At 38.2% G+C, this 26,871-nt stretch overlaps 1 protein-coding gene across 1 annotated transcript in view; it reads right to left on the bottom strand.

Annotated features, from left to right (window-relative positions):
* Mlip (muscular LMNA interacting protein) overlaps positions 1 to 26,871 on the bottom strand; it is a 140,236-nt gene that overhangs the window by 77,407 nt on the left and 35,958 nt on the right. The window contains exons 6-8 of the mRNA XM_051140834.1: positions 5,915 to 5,980; positions 5,750 to 5,833; positions 5,567 to 5,626 (exon numbers count right to left, since the gene is read on the bottom strand). Of these exons, the coding sequence (XP_050996791.1) occupies positions 5,567 to 5,626; positions 5,750 to 5,833; positions 5,915 to 5,980 (210 nt within the window). The remainder of the gene's footprint in view (positions 1 to 5,566; positions 5,627 to 5,749; positions 5,834 to 5,914; positions 5,981 to 26,871) is intronic.

Genomic DNA, 26,871 nt, shown 5'->3' on the forward strand with positions numbered 1-26,871 from the left:
TATCTCTCTATACTTATACCTGAGAAGTAAAACGTTTTTGTGGAATTCTCAACCACAGCTTGGTTTCGTGTTAAATAAATGGTCATCAACTTCGCCTGTGTGTGATCCATATGGCTTGGTAATCCCCCAATAGTTTTTCTTTTAGTTCTATTTTCTGATATTAGAACAAGATTTTCCAAGAACAGATATGAGCCTCAAGAGTGACCCAAAAGACTCCACTTGCTCTTTGTGATGGTTGGTCTTCATTGTTAACCTGTCAGCCTCTGGAATTCGATAACCAAATATGTACTAAGTGGTAGCAAGTTTGGGACATTCAAGGCAAGAGGCTACCAGGACTCAAGGCAGAGTAGAGAGTACCAGGGAGGACAAGCCACGATAGTGTTCAGAGACCTGATAATAAATCATCTTATAAGGACTTTGCCTTATATTCTGGGGGAAAATATGTGTGTTTTAGACAAGAGTAATAAAGGAATACTTTAATAGAATCTATGTGTAGTCTATTTATAACAGAGTAGAGTGAGGTACCCATGTAACAATGATGCTAAAATGTCAGTTTGATATTTTAGTAGCACAGATGATATGAAATAATCACATTCTGCAGCTATTTTGTTGCTATGGTAGAAAAAGAAAAGATATTGAATGTTATAAAAAGAGAAAACCTTCATACAAAGTTTATGAACTTAAGCAAATAAAAGAATACAATCAAACAGTCGTGAAAAGGGGGAAGGTGAGATCAGATGGGAGAAAAAAGTCTTGACTTCATCTTCAGCTATGATGAGTTTGAAAGGTTGTTGTAGCTCTGATGGAACAAAGGCTAAATAGGAATCTAAATAGAAAAAGGTACTGGGCCACATGTATACACTTGATGCTGTCAGCATGTATGCAATTTGCACAAGGCTGAGTGACAATGCTAAAGGAAGGAGAAACCGATCCTTTAGTCACTCCCACACCGGTCAGTGTGGGACAGGCAGATGAGCAAGCAGAGGAAGGCAAGACATAATAACACAGAGAAGTTGGGAGAACATTGTGCTCAGCTGTGATCTTAAACTTATTCCATTGAAATGTGTTCACTGTGAAATAAGATCACTCAAGAAATTATTTTCTCAGCCTCACCTTATAACTATCCTTACATCTGGACCTGGGTCTCCTATCATTTGTCCTACTATAGTGGAAGCTATTCTCTCATTTTAAAACTAAATGCAATGGACTGGGTAGCTTGTAAATGAAAGCTCCTTCGTCTGCACAGTTCAGGGCAGACAGGCTTAGACAGGTTTACTGCATGGTAAGGCCCTGTATTTTCCTTCACAGTTTAAAATCTCTTGTTTTCCTCACATGTTGGAGGAGGTAAAAAGTTTCTCCCTGCTCTTCTTCATAATCCCACTAATTAAGACTCTATCCCCATAACCCAGTCACACTTGAAGAGCCACACATTATACCATCAGATCAACAATGGCTTCCAGGATGATTAATTCCTGGAGGAGGGGGGTCAGACCGTAATACATTGTTTTTCAAATTAAGATCTGCCAGATGGAAGATCTTTCAACAGCATCTCTGCTTCTTTGTAGACCCAGCACCTCACATGCCTCTAAACACGAGACCCACCAACATAGCAACGTGACTTCGTCATTCCAAACCTCAAAAGGCAAACAAAAATGTCTTCCTTGATCCCTTTCCTAAACAACTGCTCTATCTTTTACGAAATAACACCAGGCGCCATCTTATTCCATAACAACTGTTGACGGTTGACATTTCCATGTTTTCTTTCGGCCCTCTTGCAACACCAGCAATGAGGCAAGCAAAGGGTCACACTCAGGGAGTGACTGTGTCACCACGCTCCATTGTGCAGGCCGCAGAAAAGGAAGCAGCTTGCTACACGGTCACACAGCTTATAGCTTCTGCTAGTTCTCTGCTGAACTCTTCCTCTGTAATGACAACCAAGACAAGGAGTAGAAGAGAGCTGTAGGCAGAGGGGCGAGGGGGTCGGGAATGAGGCTCAGGGTCCCTACTGCCTGGAGCACCTGCAACGGGAAAGGTGGTACTAGGGAACATCTGAGGTAGACATTTCTCTTACCATGAAAATACTGAGGGAACCTTGACAACACTGGCAAATCCTAGTACTGAAATTATTATTGCTATGCTCGGTGTCAGATACACATACGGCTAAGTTGTCTACAAAACTTAGGGAAGAAGCCTAAAGGCTCAAGGTGAAAGATCATAGACAGTAACAGTAGACATACATAACATGAAAATTCACTCCTACATACCTATGGGGAAAATTATCAATATTTTAGTCAATATTTAAATTGTATACAGAGCTAAATTAAAATCGGTCACCCTCGAGGAGTTACAAATGTCACAGTCAAAATATTTTGTAAGTATGAGAAAGAGAATCTAGACAGACAGAGGTCAAAGAGAAGATCTATTACCCTATTTTTAGCAAAACTATAATTCTAATTACATTGGTGTGTGTGCACGTGTGTGTGTGTGTGGGGGGGGGTGGGTGGCCATAGTATAAACATGAAGGTCAAAGGACAACTTGGAGGAGCCAGTTCTCTCCTTCTTTCATGTATGATTCTGGCCATCACACTTGGGGCACAGTGTCTTTACTCACTGACCATCTTATCAAACCAAGATCTATGACTAAATGAAAAAGCAAAATGAAGATTTTATTATAGATGAAGTCACAAAATATACCCAAGTAGATTAGGTTGAAACAACCAGCAGCACAATTACAAAAACAATAAAAATAAGCATATAAATACATGATAATGAAAGATCTAAGTAAAAAAGAATTTGAAAGGTGTATTCATAAAAATTCAGACACAACTCCAAATATACTAACAAATAGTATGTATCTGTGTGTTGGTTTGGTTAAAAAAAACATGTAAAAAGTCCTGTCTCATATAATATTGAGAAAGACATTCATGAGCTTTACATAAACCCAACTGCAGTGGGAAGTTAATAAAGACGTTGTATCTGGCATGAACACTGGATTGTTGGGATTGTTTTCAGATGCACCTAAGCCCTGAGGAAGTCTTTTGTGTCTGAGCAACAATTCTTTTCTGAGATTCACGGAGCTATGATTCTGAAGGAACTTTATGCACTTGGCATGACTCAGTCACAAGACACTCCTGCAAACCTGCCCAATAAGGAAATGAGAAGTGTGTGGGTCATGTATTCATTCAGGCAGCACATAGATCAGATCAGAGGCTCTGGTATGACTTACTCTAAAATTAGCTTTTCTATAATAATCAATAAAAATGTTTCTGCAAAGCAGATCAGGGTTCGGTCCTTTGAGGCTGTTCCACTCTGCTGCTGTAAAGCTTTATTACATCCGTGAGTGTCTTTCTTTCTTCAGTCATCCAATGTGAAATGGTTTACCAACATGCAAAAACACTCTCCTTAACATGTGTGCAATCACAAAAATGACAAGATGTAATATACTTTAAATTTCAAATTAGTAAATGTCAAGTTACTTAAATAAAAATATAAATTAATCAAAATACCAAAAAAAGCAAAAATATCTAAGTTGAAAATATTATTTAATAGTAACAGTAGTCAGTACTGAAATGACAAATACTACAATAATTGTAACTGGCTTAAATTTCCAAATAAACAGAATCCATTGAATATAAAGGGATACGTAGAAATATGTGACCATAAAGAAAAATGGGCAAAGGGATACAAAAAGGCAAAAGATAAAAGTAGAGAAGACACATGTAGAAAAACACATTTAAAAAATTATAAACATAATGTTACTTTATCATAAGGTTATGTTATCATACAGGAAAATTTCTATGTTCAAAAAAAGATTATATTCTAGCAAAGTTATACAATTTTAAATTTGAGAATGATCTTACTATAAACATTAGTAATATAATTTCAAAATACACAAGTCAAATCTCATAAACTCTCTCCTAGACTTATTTTTCCTGCCTCTTGGTAGCAATAAACAATTCTATTCTCTTAAATACTCTCACATCTATTATGATAGCATACTGTTCTGATTATCCTCTTAACAAAGCCGTTTCAATATATTTGACTTGCTCTACCTCTACCTGCCTATGTTTTGTTCCTTGGATCTCTGTACAGGTTGGCAGTATGTGATGCCCACAGCTCACCTACTAGCTGCAAACTGAACGACTCCATTCATACAATTCTCATACAAACACTGTCTAAATTACCGCATCCTCTGTCTTCCATTATTTTGCATGTAGTTCACTGTCATGTACCCTGAGCAGAGATGTAGGGCTCATTCATGGCTTCTCCCCTTTATTGTTCATATCTGAATTGTTATCAAGCCACAAGCCCATTTGATTCTCCATGGATCTTTTGAGTCCACCGCTCCAGGACACCAACAGCAACTGTGACCCTGGCCTCCTCAGTAGCCTCTTCCCAGCTGCCAGTGTGATCATTTTTATACTTCTCTATTTTCCTTCAGACCCAACTCTCATATCATGACAAATAGATTCCCAATCTAATTTCATGATGTTTGTCCCTGGTTCACTAAATTTCAAATACACTGACTTTTTCAACATCTACACAGAACCAAGTTACGTTGCCTCGGGAAATTAGGAGATTTCTATGCCTTTACCTGAAGACATTGTCCCTGGTCTTTCTGACTCCATTCCATGTGTGTATCTCAGAGTAAATCCTATCTCTTCTTACATGGCTGCAGTAAGCTCCTTAGGATTTTCACCTAGCTTGTCTTTATTTTTCTAGTGCCTCAAAGCCCAAGCACATAGTAGGCATATAATAGTTACTTGAAGCAAAGGAAACTTTTCAATACTACAAAAAATCGTGATATTTATCTATAACATTATCTGCATTTATCCATAACTGTCCCATCATAAACAGTATATGCCAAAAGTGTTTGTGTTCATTGAAAGAGAGAAAACAAGGGTGGAAATTATTTTTAAAGCAATTTGTTATCCATATAGGAAAAAAACAATTTATTTTGAAATTGGGATGAGCAAAGCTACATTAAGCACTGAAAGATACAAAATTGTAGAACTATATGCTTTGATCTAGCAAATGAAAACAGCTACATTATGAGAAAGAAACAAACACTCAGAGCAACTCTGACAATCTAATGGCTCCGAAGTTCTGTTCCTTTAAGTCACAGACAGTGAAATAAATTTGATCAGAACTGAAGAATTAACACTCATATGAAAGCTTTATTAAAGAGTGTTGCTTTTCCCAATTTCAAATCTCAATTCTATACCTCTAATGTAAGTTACATTAACACTGAAGCTATGGTCCAAAATTAATATAAGCTACAAACTTGACATGTAAATCCACAAAAGTCTAATATATTGGTTTTCAAACTATTTGAAATTGATCCATGGCCAAAAAAAAAATTACATTGCAGTTCTGGGAAGACTGACCTATGTGTGTACACGTAACAAAACAGAAGCAAAAGTGAACTCTGCACTTTGCTGTGTGTGCACCGATTACTAGCTAGTGAGTTGGTTTCTCAATTTACTACTGAACCCTAAATAAAGGTTTGAAATCATCTATGCAGAAAATTGAAGGGTATGGTAAACCGTCATAAATACATACATACTTTGATTGTTTCAGAACCCAACACTGTCTGCGGGGGCCGTGAAGGAGAGTCAGAAGATTGCTGGAAAAGAAAAGAACAGAAGAAAAGGAAAGGACAAGCCTATGAGGCATCGTGGCAAGACAGAGGGGAACGAAGAAAAGCAAAGCAAAGATTTGAACAGCGCACTCTACTCTACAGCATTACCATAGACAGGGAGTCCTGCAAGACCTTATCAATAGTAGCACAGAGCTCGTCGGTTTGCTGCCTGAGCTGTGCAGGGAAACACAACTGGAAGAATTGAAACCAGGAATGGGGTTAGCAATGAGTTTGGGCACTGCTTACCAAAGCAGGATAAGCTGACGTCTTTACCTGTACTGGGAGGTCTAACACGCTGGCCTTGGAGTTGCTGTCAGTCTTGGCTGGTTCATCTAGTGCCTAGTGATAAATGAAACAGTTCTCATATGAGGTTTCTTGTCAATTCCAATGCTGCGCTGAAGTCCTTACTAAGAAGCCCAGAAAATAAATCTCAGTATTTTTATGGAAACCCACTAATGGACTCTTTTGGTGAGATATTCTCAGGCATCATGAAGACACGTTTTACATCTGTCCACTTTCCCTTCTGAAGTCAGTATTTTCAGTATAAGGTGCAGTAATGATAAAGGCAGAAGTCTGGTTTTTTATTGTTTTCTTACAACTGTTTTATATTTTCTATTTTGCCTTTACTCAATTTTTAAAATTTTAGCTGATAAAATGTGGCTTGTTTCTTATTCATCTCCACAACAGCATAAGTCCATGCCAGTTAATTACAACATCTGCAAAGCCTTGAAGTCATTGCTATGAATTTATATCTTCCTTTGAATATGGGTGACATTATTCTGTTTCTTTGAATGCCTAAAAGTTATGATCTGGAGGCAACAGTACATGTAAAAAGACTCCTGATTCTGTTCTAAACCCATAAATACTACTTTCACTTAGTTTTACATTTTTTTATTTTAATAATTTATTCATATTACATCTCAATGGTTATCCCATCCTTTGTATCCTCCCATTCCTCCCTCCCTCCCATTTTCCTCTTACTCCCCTCCCCTATGACTGTGCCCGAGGGGACCTCCTCCCCCTGTATATGCTCACAGGGTATCAAGTCTTCCATTGTATTTGTTTGCTCTGTGCGTGCGTGCCGTGATGAATACCTGTGCAGATATCAGAGGACTACTTCTCCCCTACCATGGATGTTCTAATGCGAGTTGACTCACCCTCAGGTGTAGCAGGCACTTCTGCCTCCTGAGCCATCTCATCAGCCCTTTCTTTAGTCTTTTGCTTTAAACTTGGTCTCCCTGATATTGAGTAGCAACCAAAGTCTCTACTCAGCTACTGTGCACTATGTCTGGTCTTATGAAGCAGCACTTGGGGCCCTTCTTTGAGGAGACTTCCAGTATTCCCTCCTTCCCCTCGAATTCTAGTTTCTACATGACCTCATGTGTTTTTCTCTGATTCTTTATCAACAAGGTTTTAGATTTTTGCTAAGTTTTAGCTACTTGACCGTGAGTAAATAGTGGTCAGTCTTGAAAGAATGTAAATAAAACCTAGAAGGAAACCAAGTGGAATTTTCTTCTTCTCAGTAATTTTTCCCTACTCTTCCAATGATGTCATACCATCCTCTTTGGTTTTGTGATGCTATCGTCTTATACATTTTAGACTGATCTCCAACTTCTGTGTATCCAAAAATGATATGAACTTCTGGTCTTCTGCTTCTGCCTCCCAAGTTCTAGAACCTTAGGCATGGGCCACCATTCTGCCTAGTGTATCTGCTACTAGAGATTAAACCCAGGGCTATGTGCAAGTCAGGTAGGCACTGTATCAGCTGAGCTATATCTACAGCAAGAAGCTTCTTTTAGACATTTTATTCTGGGATTATTTGTGATCTGCAAGACAACTGCCCCAATATGGACTGTCCATCCATTTTCAGAAGCTAATTTAATATTTTTAAGCTCACTAATTTCTTAACATGGAGATTTTGTGAATTTAAGTTTCAAACTCACTTAAAAGTTAAGATTCTGGTTAAAGGTCACTTCTAACCTACCTAAGCAAATATCGTTGTCATGTATCTTTGAGAATAATATTTTCTCATCCATCTTGTTCTAGAGAATTCAGTATTTTAAAAATCTTGGTTTTGAAGAGTAATGCAATTTTTAGTTCTGCCTTTCACAGCCCAGCACTTCTCAACTCTTGCCTGGTTGACAAAAGTTCAACACCTTCCAAATAGCATCAGAAAGCAAATAAACATTTTCTGACAACTTGGAGATTCCTCTTACATTTTTGTTGTCAAGGTTTTTCTTGGGTCGAAGCATATGGAATTATCAGTATTCACTTGAAAATTACCTAAGTAAATGGTAATTTCATACATTTCTACCTATTTCTATCTAGTCCATTACTTTTTTGAGAATTTCTGATCATGTTCACTCTCTCCCCCACAACTTATCCCACACATACCTCCCCTATCTCTTCAGCCAACTTTGTGTCGATTTTTTCTTCTGTCATGACCAATTTATGCTGTCTAAATGTGGATATGTGGCCTTCCACTAAAGCATGGTCATAGTCTACTTATTAGGGGCTACACTGGTAAAGAAAATTGACCTTCTTTCTCTCTGTTTTAAGTCTTTTTACTTATGTAGGCAGAAGCTTCTACAGTAGTAAGCTTCCATATGACTTTTTCAAAAGCCTTTAGTGACATTTCTGTCTCTCAATATTCTCTCCTCTACGCTGCCCTTGCCTCTCCTTCGACCTTTCCTACTCCGTAACATATCCTAACCCTTTATACCTATTTGTCTTTTAAATTTCTGATCATTGACTCTCAGTCTTTTGCTACAGGGAATTTCTCAAGATATCCAGTCCTAATTCACTTTCAAAGTTTGACAATTTATCATCATTAAAGTCATTCAAAAATATGTGGGATGAGTTTGAAGGCAATTATAAAAGGTTATAAAGTATGATTAGCACAGTAATTAGAACACATGTCTGATCCCTTAAGGCAGTAGCTTTACAACAGAAAAATGATCACTTGCATAAGTGTGTCCTAGTAGGGTTTGTAAACAGACGAATAAGACAGTTCTCGGCTGGAATGGCTTCTGCAGTGTGTGGAATAACAAGCTGCCCTGTCTTCTCATCTGCATTCACTTCCCAGTGTTGACGTTGTCACCGTTATTCTGATGTTCTTTTTTTTTTTTTTTTTTTTTTTGACCCATCAAATTGCTTTATTTATGAGAATTTATTTTCAATAAATGACATCATTACAGTAAAATAGATGAAATGTGAAATGATTAAACAAAATAACCCAGACATAGACAATGCTGGGTTCTTTCTCTCATATGCAGATGTGCTAGTTTTATTTATATCTATCTATATCAATATCTATATATCTGTATCTACCTATTTATCATCTATCACTCTGTCTGTTTATCTATCTATCTATCTATTATCTATCTATCTATCTTCTATATTTTGTGTGTGTGATTACAGTTGACGAAAGTGGAAAGAGGATTGCAAGAGAGGAAACCATAGACATGCCCACAGGACAATCTGATAGAGGCAGTTCTTCAACTAAAAGCTGACTATTCCCAAATGTTTCCAAATGAAAACCAAGATTAGCCAGCGCAGTTTTACTGTGGCATTCTGTAGTGTACTTTGTATCTTACTGATATTCTTCCTTCATACCTGTCTGCCATTTCCTGGATCCTCCCACAGGCCACCTTTTTCCTCCAATGACTTCTTTCTGATTTTATAGCCATTTATTTTCTATTACACTTTCATTTAATTACCCTTCCTTCCTTTATTCTGATGTTCTTATACCCTGACAACAAAGCGTCTCACCAGCCATGGGACCCCAGCGCTCACTGCTCGTCAGGATCTGGTGTTTGGGGTTTTTTTTTTTTTTTTCCTATTTATTTTTACAGAGCAAGAACTGACACAGATCTAAAATTATTAGTCTTTGTTAACAGGCACTGTGTCTGGTAGAACTATGATCTGAACACGGAATATACGCCTAAGAGTTCAAGAAAATGAACGTGAAAGATAAATTTCATGGTTTACTTTAATAGTTAAATTTTTATATTTTTTTTTTAATTTTTGAGATCCTAATATCATTTCCCCTTCCCTCCCTCTAAGCCTTCCCGATACACATTCTTGGTCTTTTTTAAATTCATTACCTCTTTTTTCCTTACTTGTTCGTACATCCATACATATATGCACATATATACTCCTAAATATAACCACTCAGTCTTATGTAAGTCGCCTATGTGTTTTCAGGGATGACCATTTGGCACTGGAAAACCATTTGGAATGATCTTCCCTGGGGAAGACTGTTTCTTCCAACACTCCTTATTTAGAAAAATATTGTCTGAAATTTTTTGTTTTCAAATTCGGCTTATCTCTATTAGAATACAAAATTTGGGAGATTAATTATAACAATAGACAATCTTACAGTAATTAGCCTTATGCTTTTGTCCTTTATGTCCTAAAATTATGATTAATCATGAGAAATAGTGGGAAGGAAACAAAGACATTCATAAGAGCTACTCAGAGAGCTTAGTTTTCCCCGGTGTGGGTTTCTCATCCGCTATTTCCCCTGTAGGTGAGGAAGAACTTGTTCTTTAATGTTCTTTAATGTTACAGAGTACAAGATGCCTGCACTTCACAGATTGAGTGACAGTGCTTCAAATATAGTGTGTGCAGTGATGGGGAGCTACAGTCCAGAGGATGAGGCCGTAAAATAAGCCAGGGAACCCTACTAAAGAACAACGGAGGACTGTAAGGGAAGCCTTCGCAGTATCAAGAGGATGAGGTGTCACCTGATTACAGAGATATGTGATTCGACTATTGCAACAAACCTGCTGCTACTGAAAGCTGCTTCTAAGGCATAAGCAGGAGCAGCACCTGGTCTTTCGAGAAGAAGAGTTGTCTGGCGAGGGAGCCACATTTACCCAGATATGTAGGAGAAGCAAGGTATAGTTCAACATTGGAGGATCTTCTCATTTGCCAGATGTGGAGCCACATGAAATATTGAATCTATTTTGGGCATTGGACCACAGAGACCCTCACTATAGTATTAGTTATAGAGAAAAGAGATACAAGAAATAAAATCCAAATTTTGTATAGGAGGCTAAACACAGCAGAAGAGCTGTTTTATGCCACTCCTCGACTTCCCAGCTATGATTTCCCATGTGTGTCTTACTGCCATTCTTTAGCCAAAAAGAACCACTTGTGTCCCTTGAATTCCATATCTTTTTGTGGGGGAAGGGACTGACTTGCTCTAAATTTCACATAGAGGATTCCTCTCACCTGTGAAGACCCAAATGTCTTCTCTTGACCTCAATCCAGTCCAAAATTTAGCCATTCCTTGGATAGGAGTACCGTTTGCAAATCTGAAGAGTATTGTATCATGAGACGATGGCTCCACAGTTAAGTGCTTGCCACTCAGGCATGAGAACCATATTCAGATCCCCAGGAACCCACATAAATTCAGGGTAAGCATCGTGGTCCTCCTGTGTCTCCAGCTTTAGAGGGTAGAGACAGGGAACTCACAAGGCAAATTGCTAGCAAGACTAGCCATACTAGAGAGCTCTTCATTTCACTGAGAAACTTTGCCTCAAAGAATTAAGGTAGAAAAGCAATAGTAAATAGTTCCCAATATCAACCTTGGATCTCTCCATGCGCGCACACGCACGCGCGCACACACACACACACACACACACACACACACACACACACACACACACATATATGCACGCACGCACATGTACACGAATCAAAAAAATACTATTGCATCAGGGATGCTTTTTCAATTGTATCTCTAAATTATTGAATCTTTCGTTACATTGTGATCAAGGAACTAATAAAGGTATTTAGAATAGGTTGAAGGGTAAACTGAGGAAGAAAGAGAGTTAAATGGATAAATAACATACTTATTGTAGTTCTCAGTAAAATACTATAGAAAAGTGATTTAAACTGAGTGGTTCTTTTTCCCTGTATTTTTTCTTCTCTCATATATTATATCCTGAGTACATTTTCCCATCCCTCTTCTCCTCAGTCTCTCCTCCTCACCTCAGAAAAGAACAGGCCATCCAAAATTATCAACCAAATACAGCATAATGAGCTACAAGAAGACCAGGCATATATTCTCACAGTAAGGCTAAATGAAGCAACCCCATAAGAGAAAAAAGATCCCAACAATGAGCAAAAGAATCAGAGACAGTCTGTTGCCTGCATTTGGGTCCCTTCCCCCTAGCTGGGCTGCCTTGTCTGGTCTCGGTGCAAGAGGATGCACTTAGTCCTGTGAGAACTTGAGGTTCCAGGGTGGATTGACACCCCTAAGATACAAAACCATAACAAGAGGACAGAGGACAGACCCATCCAGGATCCCTGATCTCTGTGAGCCCACTTGAGTCACCATCAGTTGATTCTATGGGTCATGTTCTTGTGGTGTCCTTGATCCCTCTTGCTCCTCTAATCCTTCCTCCCACTGCTGCACAGGACTCCTCAGGCTCTGCCTACTATTTGGCTGTAGGACTCTGCGTCTGCTCCCATCATAAACTGAGTGTTTAACACAATAAGTATGTTAAATATTACTATTCAACTCATTGCCATCAAAGACCTTAGTATGTGATCAGTATTCATGAATTGACTTTTTTTTTTTTCAGCCCAAACCAAATGAAGTCAATACGTAGTCTGTGGAAAATCACCACAGGAATGTATAATTCTTATGCCACTTGAAATACTGAACTATACCTAATGAATGTCAGCATGACAATGAATGCTGGGAAGTGAGGCTGTGACTTTGAAACAATCCAATTGCCCACACTATGTTAAATAAAAGGGCATCTGGAGAAAAATGTTCTTAAATTTCACTAAATAAATAAATAAATAAATAAATAAATAAAATTAATTAGTTAGTTCGTTAGTTTTGTTTTTTGTTACAGGTTTTCTTTGTGTAGCCCCGGCTGTCCTGGATCTCACGCTGTAGACTAGGCTGGACTCGAATTCAGAAACAAGAAGACCGATAGAGTCAACTAGCCGAAGACCGTGGAGACTCACAGAGACTGAAGCACCAACCAAAAAACACGGAAGAACTTAACCTAGGTCCCCTACACATACGTAGCCAATGGACATCTCAGTCTTCATGAGGGTGCCCTAGCAATTAGAGTGGGTGCTGTCTCTGACTTGGACTCTATTGTCTACTGTTGGACCACTTTCCTCTAGCTGGGCTGCCTTGTAGGGCCTCAGGTGAAGAGGATGCACTTAGTTCTGATGTGACTTGATGTCTGGGGAGGATTTGTTGAGGATGGGGTAGGGGCACGCTCATTTCTGAGTAGAAGGGGAAGGGGGAAATGAGGAAGAGGGTTAGAGGGTGGGGCTGGGAGGAGGGGAGGAAGGAGGCTGCAATAGGGATGTAAAGTGAATAATCAAATAGAATTTTTAAAAAGAAAAATATCAAAGCATGTATCATATCCTTGAGTTATCAATACAGAAGCTCTCTTAACTGCATTGTCCAGGTGCTAAAAGTCATCAGGTATAAAATAACTTCCCTTCTAGTTAGGTCTTTTGTAACTATTCAGTGAATGTACAATGAATGGGACTTATTCTGTCCAACCACACAGCCAGATTCTACAGAACCTTCTCTAGGCTCCAGCCAGATGAGGAATCCTGATTCTTCTATGCACATGTCTACCTCAGCTTCTCAGATCCAGCCCCTGTGGTACCCAAGTGCCCTAGGCTAGTCCAATCAACTCTGCCTATACAATATCCAACTTCTAAGCTTCCTCCAGGACTTCCATGCCTGCCTCCCACCCACAGGACCCTACCACACTGCATGCACTTATCTATCCATCCAGATGCTGCAATCCTTCCCCAGGATTTAGCCAGCTCTTATCCAAATCCCCAGGAAGCCTCACCAATCCCCAGTTCTACCCCTAAACTCCACTCCTGGACCCAGATGCACACTGCACATCAACCCCATCTCCTGCATCCAGCTGACTTCAATCCACCTAAGCCATACCCAACTCCTAGGCCCAACCTGACCTATACATGTTCTCTGTGGCTCCAAATTGCTCTATGCATACCAGATGTAGGACTAACAAAAGAAGCCCACATGCCTAGATCTCATCACAAAAATAAAAAGAATATGAAAGATCAAGGCTGTATCCTCCCTCCAACCCCACTAGTGTGGCAATGGAAATTACCCAGATGAACCCTAGAACACAGAATTTAAAACAACAATTAAGTTTTATCAAAGAATTCAAAGAGTTGAACGGGCACAAATAGTTCAATGAATTTGAGTTTAAAAAAGAGAAAATGCCTAAATGAAGCACAATAAAACACAAACATGGAGCTGATGGGAATTATGAAGATGAAGATGATCTAGGATATGAAAACAGAATTCAATAGTGATAGAAACCCTGAAAAGTATTAAAGCTAAAATTAAGATGGAATTCAAAAACACAAACACTGAACTAGAAAGCCCAAAGTAAAGCAAACAGAAAATAGAACAATAGTACTTGAAGATAAAGTAGAGGGTATAGATGAAATAAGCAAAGAATATAATTTTTAAAACATAAAAGTAATATACAGAAAATGTGGCATACCATGAAAAGACCAAATTTTTAAATTATAATAATAAATGAGGGAGAAGGATTCCAGGTTAATGGCATAAACCACATTTTCAACTATGAAAATCCTCCCAAACTTAAAAAGGACATACCTGTACAGATACATTATTCACAGAGAACACCAAATAGACCAAACAAGAAAAGAAATTCCCTGCAGTATTATATAGCTAAAACATTAACTATACGGAACAAAGAAAAAATATTGAAACGTTCAGGAGAAAAAAACACAAGTCACATACAAAGAAAATCCATTAGAATAACAACTGATTTCTCGTTAGAAACTTAGAAAGCCAGAAGAACCTGTGGCAATGTACTCCAAGTCCCAAAGTACCATGACAGCCAGCCTAAGCTAAACTACTCAGCAAAACTATCTGCCATTGTTGAAGGAGAAAGAAAAAAATATACAATATAAATAATTTAAAAATAACCATATGCAACAAAATAACCTTAACAAAATATAACAAGCAAAATTTTGGACTGAAAAGACTGTGGACTGTGGTCAAGAAGTTGTAGAAAGAAATATGAAGCCATAATTACTAAAAACACAAAGGACCACTGAGAACAAAAATCAACAATGCATGACTGCAAACCACACACACTTTCAGTAATTTTCAATATTATTGACATCAGTTCTCCAATCAAAAGACACTGGCTTGGTAAATGGATTAAGAAAATCCATCTAACTTCTGTCTTCAAGAAGTACTTCTTAGCTCTAAAAATAGGCACTGTGATAGAATACAAGGGTGCTACTCTCTGATCAAATGAGACGAGGAAGCAGTCATTGCTATCCTATGTGACAAGACTGGTTTCAAACTAAAGCTACCTCAAAGGGGATAAAGGACACTTCATTCTAACCAAGGAAACAGTCAACCAAGAAGATAACTATTCTAAACATTGAGTGCACCAAATTCTGGTGCACCCAATTTCATTTTTTTTTAAAACAGGGGTATAGCTGGGTTTAAATCACAGATTAAGACCCACCTACTAATTGTAGGTGATTTCAATATCCCATTTTCTACAATGGACAGGTTACCTGGACAAAATTAAGAAGAAAAACATCAGAATAAAATAACATTAGACATCATATGGACTTACCAGGTACCTACAGAATGTTCCACATATCCTGGCTAGTTTTATGTCAACTTGTCAGAAGCTTAAGTCATCAGAAATGAAAGAGTTTCTGTTGAGAAAATTCTTCCATAAGCTGAGAGCAGGCAAGCCTGTGGGCATTTGCTTAATTAGTACGAGAAGATACAGCCCATGGTGGGTGGCTCCATCCCTGAGCAGGTGGACCTGGATTCTATACAAAAGCAGGCTGAGTAAGCCATGTGGGGCAAGGCAGCAAGCAGCACCCCTTCATAGCCTCTGAATCAGCTCCTGCCTCCAGGTTCTTTCCCTGACTGGGTTCCTGCCCTAACTTCCTTTAGTGATGAATGGTGCTATGGATGCATAAGCCAAATAAAACTTTTCCTCCCAAAAATTGCTTTTTGGTCATGGTGTCGCATCATAGCATTAGAAACCCTAACTAAGCCATGATCCAAATGCCAAAGATTATACATTCTACTCAGCAGCACACGGAAACTTCTAAACCAGACCACACCTATGGACAAAAATAAATAAATCGTAACAAATTCAGAAAGACTAAAATAACTAAGTATATCTGATATGACCATAATTCAATAAGACTAAAGGTAAATAGCAAACAAATCTCTAGTACATATACAAACTCCTGGAGATTAAACAACTCATTACTGAATGGTAAATTTGCCAAAAAACAACTCAAGAAAAAAAATGAAATTTTTTCCTGGAGCTAAATGAAAATGAAACACAACACAAAAATCCTCTGATATTGTAAGCAATCCTGTGAGGGGAACCAAGTACCTACATGGAAAAATCAGAAGTACAAATAAGTAACTTAATGATGCAACTCAACATTTTGGAAAAACAAGGACAAACCAAATCTAAACTCTATTAATGGAAATAAATAATAAAAATCAGAGGGGAAATAAATAAAATAAAGACAAAGAAAATGATGCAAAAAGTAAAATAGCTGGGTTTTGAGAAGATAACATTGACAAGCCCTTGACACAACTACTCAAAGTAAAGAGAGAAACCAAATTAAACAGAATCAGAAACATATAAGGAGCCACCAAAAGATACTTCAAAGATATTCAGAATATCATAAGGGAATACTCTCAAAGCCTGTATTACATTAAGATGGAAAACCTAAGATAAATAGAATAATTACTAGATTCAGTCAAATGACCAGAATTAAACAAGAAGTCAACAATTTAAAGAAACCCTTAACAAATAAGAAAATTTAAATGTAATAAAGTCCCCCAACTAAAACAATGGATTTGCAACACACACAGTTCTCCCAGACTTTCCAAATAGATCTATAATCAACCCTTTTTAAACTTTTGGGTTGTTTTGGTTTGTTTGTTTGTTTGTTTGTGTGTGTGTTTTATTTTTGTTTTGTTTTGTTTTTTGAACAGAGTTTTCTCTATATGGCCTTGGCTGTCCTGGATTCACTTTATAGACTAGGCTGACCTCCTTGAACTCACAAAAATCCACCTGCCTTTGCCTCCACAAGTGATGGGATTACAGGAGTGTGCCACCATGTCCAGCTTCCTATTTAAGCTATTTTTTAAAAATGAAAATAAAAACAAAAAGAGTTCTCCCAAGTTCTTTCTATGAAGCCAGTATTATTTTAATAACCAAAAAACAGGAAAGGATACAACAAAACTATAGGCCAACATTGCTGATTAATATAGATTTTTTTAAATGCTCAAAAATAATTAAAATTCAAATACAGACACATTTCAAAAAGATTATCTACCATGACTAAATTAGCTTTATAACTGGCATGGATGGCTCAATATATACAAATCAATAAGTATAATAAACTATGTAATATACATAATATACAGACTTAAAGACAAAATCCACATGACTCTCTCAATAGATGCAGAAAAACTTTTTTTATTAATTTATTCATATTACATCTCGATTGTTAGCCCTTCCCCTGTTTCCTCCCATTCTTCCATCCCTCCCATTTCGCCCCTTCTCCCCTCCCCTATGTCTGTGACTGAGGGAGACCTCCTCCCCCTATATATGCTCTCAGAATATCAAGTCTCTTCTTGGTAACTAGCTATCCTTCCTCTGAGTGCCTCCAGGTCTCCCCATCCAGGAGACATGGTCAGAAAAGGGGCACCAGAGTTTGTGTGAGAGTCAGATCTCACTCTCCACTCAACGGTGGAGAATATCCTGTTCGTCAGCTAGGTCTTGGTAGGGGTTCGAAGCTTACTGCCTATTTTCTCCTTGGCTGGTGCCTTAGTTTGAGGAGGACCCCAGGATCCAGATCTGCCTGTCATAAAGTTCTTCTTGTAGGTTTCCAGGACCCTGTGGGTCCTACTATTTCCTCTTTCTTCCATGCTACTCTTGCCTAAAGTCTCAATCGGATATCCTTTCCTCTGACCCACTTTCTTGGTAAGTAAAGATTTTCATGGCATGTATCCCTGGTGCTTTCTCAGAAAAGTGGGAATAGGGCTTCCTCAAGACCCAGCCATCCCATTCCTTGGAATATATCCAGAAAATGCCCTACCACATGACAGGGACATATGCTCAACCATGTTCATAGCTGCTCTATACATAATAGCCAGAAGATGGAAACAGCCTAAGTGTCCCTCAGTAGAAGAATGGACTAAGAAACTCTGGTATATTTACACGATGGAATACCACTCAGCTATTAAAAACGAGGAATTCCCGAAATTTGTGGACAAATGGAATGATCTAGAAATTATCATAATGAGTGAGTTCACCCAGAAGCAAAAAGAGACAAAGGGTATATACTCACTTATATCAAAACACTAGTCCAAGGGGTACAGAAAAATTTTTGACAAAATCCAATATGGTTTCATGGCAAATATCCTAGAAAGAAGGACAAGTAAGAACATACCCTAATATAATAAAGACTGTATTGAGAAACCCATAGCCATTATCATTCAGAATGGAGAAAATATGAAGCAACGTTATCAGAAATTAGATAGGAGTGGCCACTACCCCCATTCCTTCTCAGTATTGTGCTCAAGTCACTAGCTGGGACAATAAGGCAAAAGATGGAACTTAAGAGGATACTAATAGGAAAGAAGATATCAATCTATGCCTGTTTTGATGACACATTATTATAAATGCACATACTGTACACATATTGTACATGCTTCTACCAGAAACCTTCTAGAAATGATAAACAAATTCAGCACATGGCAGGATACAGAATCAATAGCTTTCATGAGTCAATAGCTTTTCTATCCACAGCAACAAAAACACAGAGAAGGAGCATAAACACACTCTCATTTCAATAGGCAATAAAATATCTAGGAATAAACATAAACAAGGAGGAGAAAGACTTCTACAATGAAACTTTTGGCCTCTGAAGAAACAGGCAGGGAAAGACACTAGAAAATAGAAAGACATCCCTAGTTTATGTATTGTGAAAGTGGCCATTCTATCAAAAGCCATTTATAGATCCAGTGAAATCCAAGTCAACATCCCCAATTCTAAAACTTTCAGGGAACCACAAAAGACTTCAGACAGCCAAAACAATCCAGAGGAAAAAGAACAACACTGGAGAGGTTGCTCCATCCAGATATCAAGATATATTAGAGATACCTGATAATAAAAAAATGGTGCTGGCACACAATTAAATGAAGATTAATGAAACAAAATGGAAGACTCAAACATGAATACATGCAACTTCAGCCAGTAAATATTTAACAAATACATCAAAATCATACACTGGAGAAAATAAACTATTTTTAAGGATTCCTACATATAAATAATTAGACTAGACACCTATCACTTTATACAAAATCTAACTCTTAAATGGATCAAAGACTTCAATGTGACACCTGAAACACTGAAACTTATAGGTGAAAACATAGGCTGTACCCTACTTGATATATTGCACAGAAGGACTTTCTTAGTAGGACCCTATTTGTCCAAGTACTAAGGCAAATGAATGCAAATGGAACTTCGTAAAACTGAGAAGCTTCTAAAGAGCTGAAGAAACCGTCGATCAAATGATGAGGAAGTCCATAGAATAGGGGAGACTCTGACAGTTTTACATCTGACAGATGGTTAATAAACAATATAAAAAGAACTAAAGAAAGCAAAATTAGACAAATTGAAAAACAAAATATCCCAAAATATGTTCCTCATCCCTAGCAATTGGGGAACTCCACATCAAACTAACATTGAGATTCTGTCTTACCTAATGGCAAAGATAAACAAAAAAACCAGTGTTAGATGCTGAAAAGGGTATACAGAAAGAGTATCACCATTCCCTGTTGGGAGTAATGCTAACTGGTCCAGCCATTCTGGAAATCAATGTAAGGAATTCTTAAAAAGTTAAACATGAATCTACCATATTACCAAGCTATAGCACTCTTTGGCACATGCTCAAAGGACTCAACCAACACCTAATCCACAGATACTTGCTCATCCATGTTCACTGTGGCTCTGTTCACAATAGCTAGAAAATGGAAATAATCTAAACTTCCTTCAACTGAAAATGAATAATGAAAATGTGGTACAATGGAATACTATTAACCTAAAAAGAAAAGCAAAATCATGAAATTTTCAGGTAAATGAATGATACTAAAAATGATCATAGTGAGACAACCCAAACCCAGAATGGCAAGTGTCACTTCTTCTCTATCATCTGAAGTTCCTAAAACACATCTTCAGATATGAATATACAATCTGGAGTAACTGCAGAAACAGGGAAAGTGACAAGAGAATGTTTCACTGGTATCAAAGTGGAAAAGAAACAAAGAGGGGACTAGACTAGCAGTGTATAAGTGATATAAAGGAAAATGTGAAAAAGGGAGCAACTGTAATTAATAATAGAGGGGAGAGGAAGAAAGGAGGAGGATAAAATAACGGTAAGGACATCTGAAAAATAATAAGGAATCATACTACTAACCACCTAGCTACAAATATTGATAATACACATAAGCTGGTGTATACATATAGTTTAAATTAAATTTTGCCATCTGGGCTGACAATGCTTCCCCCAAGAGCCATAGACTAGCTAGCAAAAAGCCTAACAGACATGAGAATCATTCTTTTGAATTGTTGGCCAGGGTTGTCCAAGAGACTCCCAAAACAGTATAGGCCATCGATACTGCCTTGGTTTGTCTCCCATAGACAAACAAAGTCTCTGCAGCCTAGAGACACAGGGATCAGAGGCCCTAAGCTGTATCTGACCTGAAAGCCTCCTTCCTGAGAACTAGCTTTCACCATTCCAGGAGGTTCCATGAAATTTTCCAAAGAATAGAAGCAATTGACAGTCCTACCAGCTATGCACCTCTACACCGCAACGATGTCCAGTACAGCACAGTAACCCTACGGTATAGTAGTTGCATCATACCTTGGTAGTAATAAACAGCTTTCTAATTTGACTTAAGCCCAACTCAATAAAGGCAAAAAAAATACCTGGCACTAAGAATCTAGCAAACTACCCACGGCTAGTAAAGTCATGGCCTCAAAAGAGATCCTATGACCGACTGTCATTTTGCTAAACCAGCATAGTGTGTGTCTGTGTGTGTGTGTGTGTGTGTGTGTGTGTCCTTATACCACAGTTAAGTGTATTTCTCACCCCTCATCGAGGAACATTTTATATGCAATAGACACAGCATTACTGAAAACCACAACTGATCACAACAGAGTTGCAGAGCTCAGTTCCCATAAAACAACAACTCCTGCACCTAAGGTTCAGGGATCATTGCAGGAGAGAGGGACAGAAGGATTGTAAGAGCTAGAATTTTCTGAGGGACAGAAATTTACAGAGAATCTTTCCCTACCATGACTGCTTATGCAAAATCTGAATGAGGACAATGCCAATAGGCACGCAATCACGGAAAACAGAAAGCTCATGAGGTCTCAGTTTTAGACAAAGAACTACAAACATCACCAAATGATCATTCCTGAAAGCGTATACAAACAAATAATAGTTTATGAACTGAGCAGTGTGTGTGTGTGTGTGTGTGTGTGTGTGTGTAACAATCTTTTAAAAAGAGACCATGAATTTGAATGAGAGAAGGGGGTTACATGGAAGAGATTGGGGAAAGGAAAGAGAAGACGGACACGATGTAATTTTTTAAAAGAAGGGAACCAATAGGTCCCTGATTGGTGTTTACAGGTGTTCTAAAGGCAATGTATGCATAGCTGACAACACTTGAGTATAACCAATTAGTACAAATTTGAGTCCTGGGCATATCTTTATTAAATAAAAAAACAGAATATTAACTGATAACTCTGGTAGGTCATGTCCTAAACTGTTTTTTGAACCATGAAATTTTTAAACATTCACTAAAGACTTATACTTAATCAGGCTGCAGCTAGCAACCTGTGCTTTAAAATATTTTTATCATTTATTTATTTTATATTTATTAATTTATTCATATTACATATCAATGCTTATCCCATCCCTTGTATCATCCCATTCCTCCCTCCCTCCCATTTTCCCCATACTCCCCTCCCCTATGACTGTGACTGAGGGGGACCTCCTCTCCCTGTATATGCTCATAGGGTATCAAGTCTCTTCTTGATAGCCTACTGTCCTTCCTCTGAGTGCCACCAGGTCTCCCCCTCCAGGGGACGTGGTCAAATATGGGGCACCAGAGTTCATGTGAAAGTCAGACCCCACTCTCCACTCAACTGTGCTTTAAAATATTAAACAGACAACTTGAGATAAATTGATTTGATAACAGGATAAACCAAAGTTCTACCTTTCTATTTTTTTATGCCACAGTTTTCATTGTGGTTGTCAAAATAGCTTTCTTATATCCTTCTGCTATGGTAAAATAAACCTTTTAACTTTAAATTTGAAAAACTATTTCTATAATTTTACTTTATTACATAAGATTGAACTGCTCTGGAATCTGGGAAAGACACAGTTATTTATAAATTAAATGTAGCATTAAAATGGCAAGCAGTAATGGTATTTATTGGGGAAGTTGTATCTAACACTAGATGAAGATGTTATCCTTATGGACGCTTGAAAGGTCAGGAATAGACAATATGAGCTTCCTTCAGGGGAAAAACTATCTTTCTACAAAAAAATTAGTCTTGTATAACACAATGAGGTGCATATAACTTTATTTCATATAGATTTTTCTTCCTTTTTTATTCCCTTAAAGCAATTTCATAGTAAAAACAATATTTGCTCAGAATATTAGTATGCTTCCACAATTTAAAGTTTTTCTTATTGCTGTCAGCCTTAACTAATTAAAAAACTTGTAAAGTTTTCAAACACTTTCTGAAATATACAAAAGTACACATTATGACTGAAGTTAATGTCTATTTAAAAAGTCATTTATCTAGGTACCTCATTCCTAACTAAGTCTATAGAAGGTGGGATATACATTAGTATCCCATGGTCACATCTGTTGGGAGATAAGAGAAATGTAGGAGATGGGGAAATAGAAGGACCCAGAGGGTCCTAGAAACCTACAAGAAGAACATAGTGATGGGTGGATTGAGGCCCAGGGCAGTCTGCTCAAACTATTGCACTAACCAAGGACAATACAAGGAGTAAACATCAAGCCCCTACTCTGATCTAGCCAACGGACAGGACATTCTCCACAGTTATGTGGAGTACAGGGACTCACTCTGACATGAACTCTGGTGCTCTATATTTGACCATCTCCCCTTGGTGGGGAGGCCTGATGGCACTCAAAGAAAGAATAATCAGGCTACCAAAATGAGACTTGATAGCCTATGACCATATAGTGGGGGAGGAGGTCCCCCTCGGTCCTAGACCTAGGGGAGGGGAATAGGGTGAAAGCAGGAAGGAGTGAGGAATGGGAGGATACGAGTGATGGGGAAACAATTGAGTGGTAATCTGAATAAATTAACTTAATTTTAATTTAAAAAAAAAGCATCAACAAAAGAAAAAAAGAAATGGCCCCCATAGATTAATGGCTTAGCCATGAGGCGTAGAACTACTAAGAAGTGTGGCCTTGTTGGAGGAAGTGTATCATTATGGGTATGTCTCCTGTGCTCAAGCTACACTCAGTGTGGCACACAGTCATCTGTTGCCTGTGGATCAAGATGTAGACCTTTCAGCTCCTTCTCCAGGATCATGTCTGCCTGCGCACTGGCATGCTTTCACCATGATGTTGAACTAAACCTATAAAGCTGTAAATCAGCTTATAAATGTGTTCATTTATAAGAGTTGCTGTGGTCATGGTTCTTTTCAATGCAATAGAAAATCTAACTAAGACGGGCACCCTCCAGAACTTGAAGGTAAGGCTCTATTGCTGAAGACGCTACCAACTTTGGTCTTAGGACATAAATAAATCAAGTTGGTACTAAAGAGGAAGCTTTGTCCCTGCTGGATAACTTTCAGAGTACTAGAAGGTGCTGTATAGGCTGCTAGAGAGGCAGATTATCAACTGTCTTTCCAAGCTCTGAACTCTATGGTCTGTAATAGCTAATAACTACTGGCATGGCAAGATATCCCCAAGGGAACCATAGTGACATGACTGTTATGGCGGTAATCAATCATTTTCTGATTGGATTTGAGGCCCCTTCCATACAAAGAAACAGATGCTTGATACTATAAATTGGCCAAGAACTCATGGTTTGGGAGATCATGGCCCTGTGGATAAACCTAGAACGATTATGCTGCTAAATGTGCAAAGTGCCAAATTGTTCTCTAAATACAGATCTCTGTACATAGAGATTAGTGCAGTTTTCCGACCTCGCTAGGGAAGCTTGTTTGAGCAGTGAACAGAGGTTTACAGAGAAACATACAACTGGTGAAAGAGGATAAACGTCTACAGAGTACTCCATCAAAATGAGACAACCATGACAACTGCAATATCACCCTCTCCCTGAGGATCAGTGATTTCTGCAGAGGAGGGAGTGAAAATTATTTTAAGAGCCAGAGGTCAGGTGGGACCATGTTCTGAACATGACAGAACTTTCTCATTCACAAACTCACAGCATTTGTTATTTCATGCATGAGACCTACCCACACTCAAGGCAGTCACTGTTTGAGCACAGAGGGAGAGATGCAGCGTATGGACCCCACCACAACCTGGGGGGGTGGTTGACAGTTGTTTGTGTCTTTGGGAGGGAGGGTCAGTTTTCCTTAAGAAATAGGCCCCTGGTAGGTTGGCCTTTCTCCATTGGAACCAAATGGCCATGAGACCAAACCATAAACACATGAACAACGAATTTCAGTGGGTTATTAAAAAACAAGAAAGAAGGCGAGAAGTTGGTCTAGAAGTTAAAGCAGTGGTTCTCAACCATCCTAATGCTGTGACCCTTTAATACAGACCATCATGTTATGGTGACCCCCCCCCAAAACCATAAAATTATCTTCTTTATATAATTGTGATTTTGCTACTGTTATGGATCATAATTGTAAATATTTCTAGTGTAGAGGGTTGCCAGCGAGCTCACACGGGTTGAGAACCACTGAAATAAAGGGAGTATCTGGAGCGAATATTGGCCAAAACGCATTATATTACATTTTAAAATAATTAATAAAATATTACATTATAATGTTCTAGGAGCTTTAATAGAGTCCCTCATATTGTGGTGACCCACAACCGAAAAGTTATTTCATAACTGTCATTTTGCTTCTTTTGTGAAACATAATGTAAATGTCTGACATGTAAGTATCTGATGTGTAACCCCTGAGAACTACTGAGCTGGTGGGCTGGCTCAGTCAGTAGTGAACAGTGCTGGCTGTTCTTCTTTCAGACCAGGGGATTTGATTCCCTGAACACACATATGGCACAACTTTTTGAAGCTCCAGTTTCCGTGGATTTGTGCCTTCTCCTGGCATTAGACAAACATGTGGTGCACAAACAGATGTACAAATGAAGCACGCAGACTTTTTAAAATTCCAAATTACTGATTCTTTCCAAAATAAAAGAGCATCTAAGTGTTAAGTTCTTAGTTTTCTCACTCAACTAGGAAGTGAATCTCTTTTACCCCGATAACTTGATGAATTATACTGCATATAAACAGTTGGTTTCAAGTAATTCAAGTTACTGAATCACTTCCGATAAGCTACAACACTGAAAATGAGCAGTACGCCATCCTTTGAAAAGGTTGGAAGAAATGAACGTGACTTTACATAAAGTTTTGCTCTGCTGAGTATAGAGCTTAATGATAGAGTGCTTGTCTAGCATGCGCGAGGCCCTGGGTTTAGTCTCCAGGATTACCGAACAGGAAAAAAAAAAAAAAAAAAAAAGACACAAACAGGAGAGGAATGGGTCAAAAGAGGAAAGAAAAAGAAAGTATAAAGGGGAAATTTTGAATTATTAAAAAAAAGTATTTTAAAATAATCATCTGATTTAAAACAAGCAAAAAGAAAAATTAATAAGAATATGTAAGCTGGGCATGATGGTGCATGCCTGTACACAGCATTCAGAGAGGCAGAGGCAGGGGGATCTCTGTGAGTTGAGGCCAGCCTGGTCTACAAAGAGAGTCTGGGACATCTAAAGCTACACAGAGAAACCTTGTCTCAAAAAACCAAAAAGAAGGAGGAGGGGGAAGAGGAGGAAAGGAAGGAAGGAAGGAAGAAGGAAGGAAGGATGGAAGGAAAATTGTAAAATTACAATTTCCTTGCTCCATTTTCTGCTGTTCAAATGGTGCACTCATTTTGTGTTTGCATATGACTTGATTGGTTCCATCTATGAAAGCAACACTGCTGGTGAAAGGCTTGGAGGAAGCAGGCTCATTCTTTTTATTGTTTGATGGGGTTCTTTTATTTCAAAGCTATCATATCCCTTGCAGGTAAAAACCAGAATGTGGCCAGTGAACACTATGAAGGGTATACTCTGAATGTTTTGTTGTTCATGGGAGACACTTTTGACTAAAGAGAAGAAGATTGGTGGCATTGTGAGGTCACTAGTGTAATTTTTTAATTATACAAATGATCTGAAAATGAAAAATCATTCTCATTTAATTCATAGATTTTCAGTAGCCAAAATATCTATGGTCTAGAATAATTCACCTTGGCCAAATAACTACACTAGTGTTTGCTACAATAATCTACTCCTCCTTAGAGAAGCATTATTTTAAATCATGTATCATGACATCTACATCCCATTGTACCAAAATAAGATACTAATTTTCTTATATAATATTATATTCAAAGTAAAACACAGAATCTATCTCATATGAACTTCACAGATTGTGTATGCAGCAATATCCTCACATACATTTTAGAAATAGTTTTGTGATAAAACTGGAAGTTAACAGATGGAATTTCACCCTTACCATCCAACAGATCATAACCCCTATAAAATACTTTGTTAGTAGAAAAGAAAGCTAGAAAGTCAGAAGTGCTAAAAGAAATATGATTTAGTATCATATCTAAAAGACCTACAGGTAGTACTAACAACCTGTTTTCCTACATAGAGTGTTAGGATAGTAACACACAGCATCTCACACCCAAGGAGTGTGTCTCCGAAGAGACAACAGGCTGGGAGCCTGCTTTGCCTCACTATAGAAACCTCTCCCGGTTCTCTGAAGGCAGATGCTGGTGTGAGAATTCAGAGATGACCACCTGAAACTGGCAGTCTATGTTCCTAAACGCTGCCACCATGTCCCACCATGGTGCCCCTAGACAGGGAGAAAAGG

Source organism: Acomys russatus, chromosome 32 (genome assembly GCF_903995435.1).
Source record: "Acomys russatus chromosome 32, mAcoRus1.1, whole genome shotgun sequence".
NCBI classification, from domain to species: Eukaryota; Metazoa; Chordata; class Mammalia; order Rodentia; family Muridae; genus Acomys; species Acomys russatus.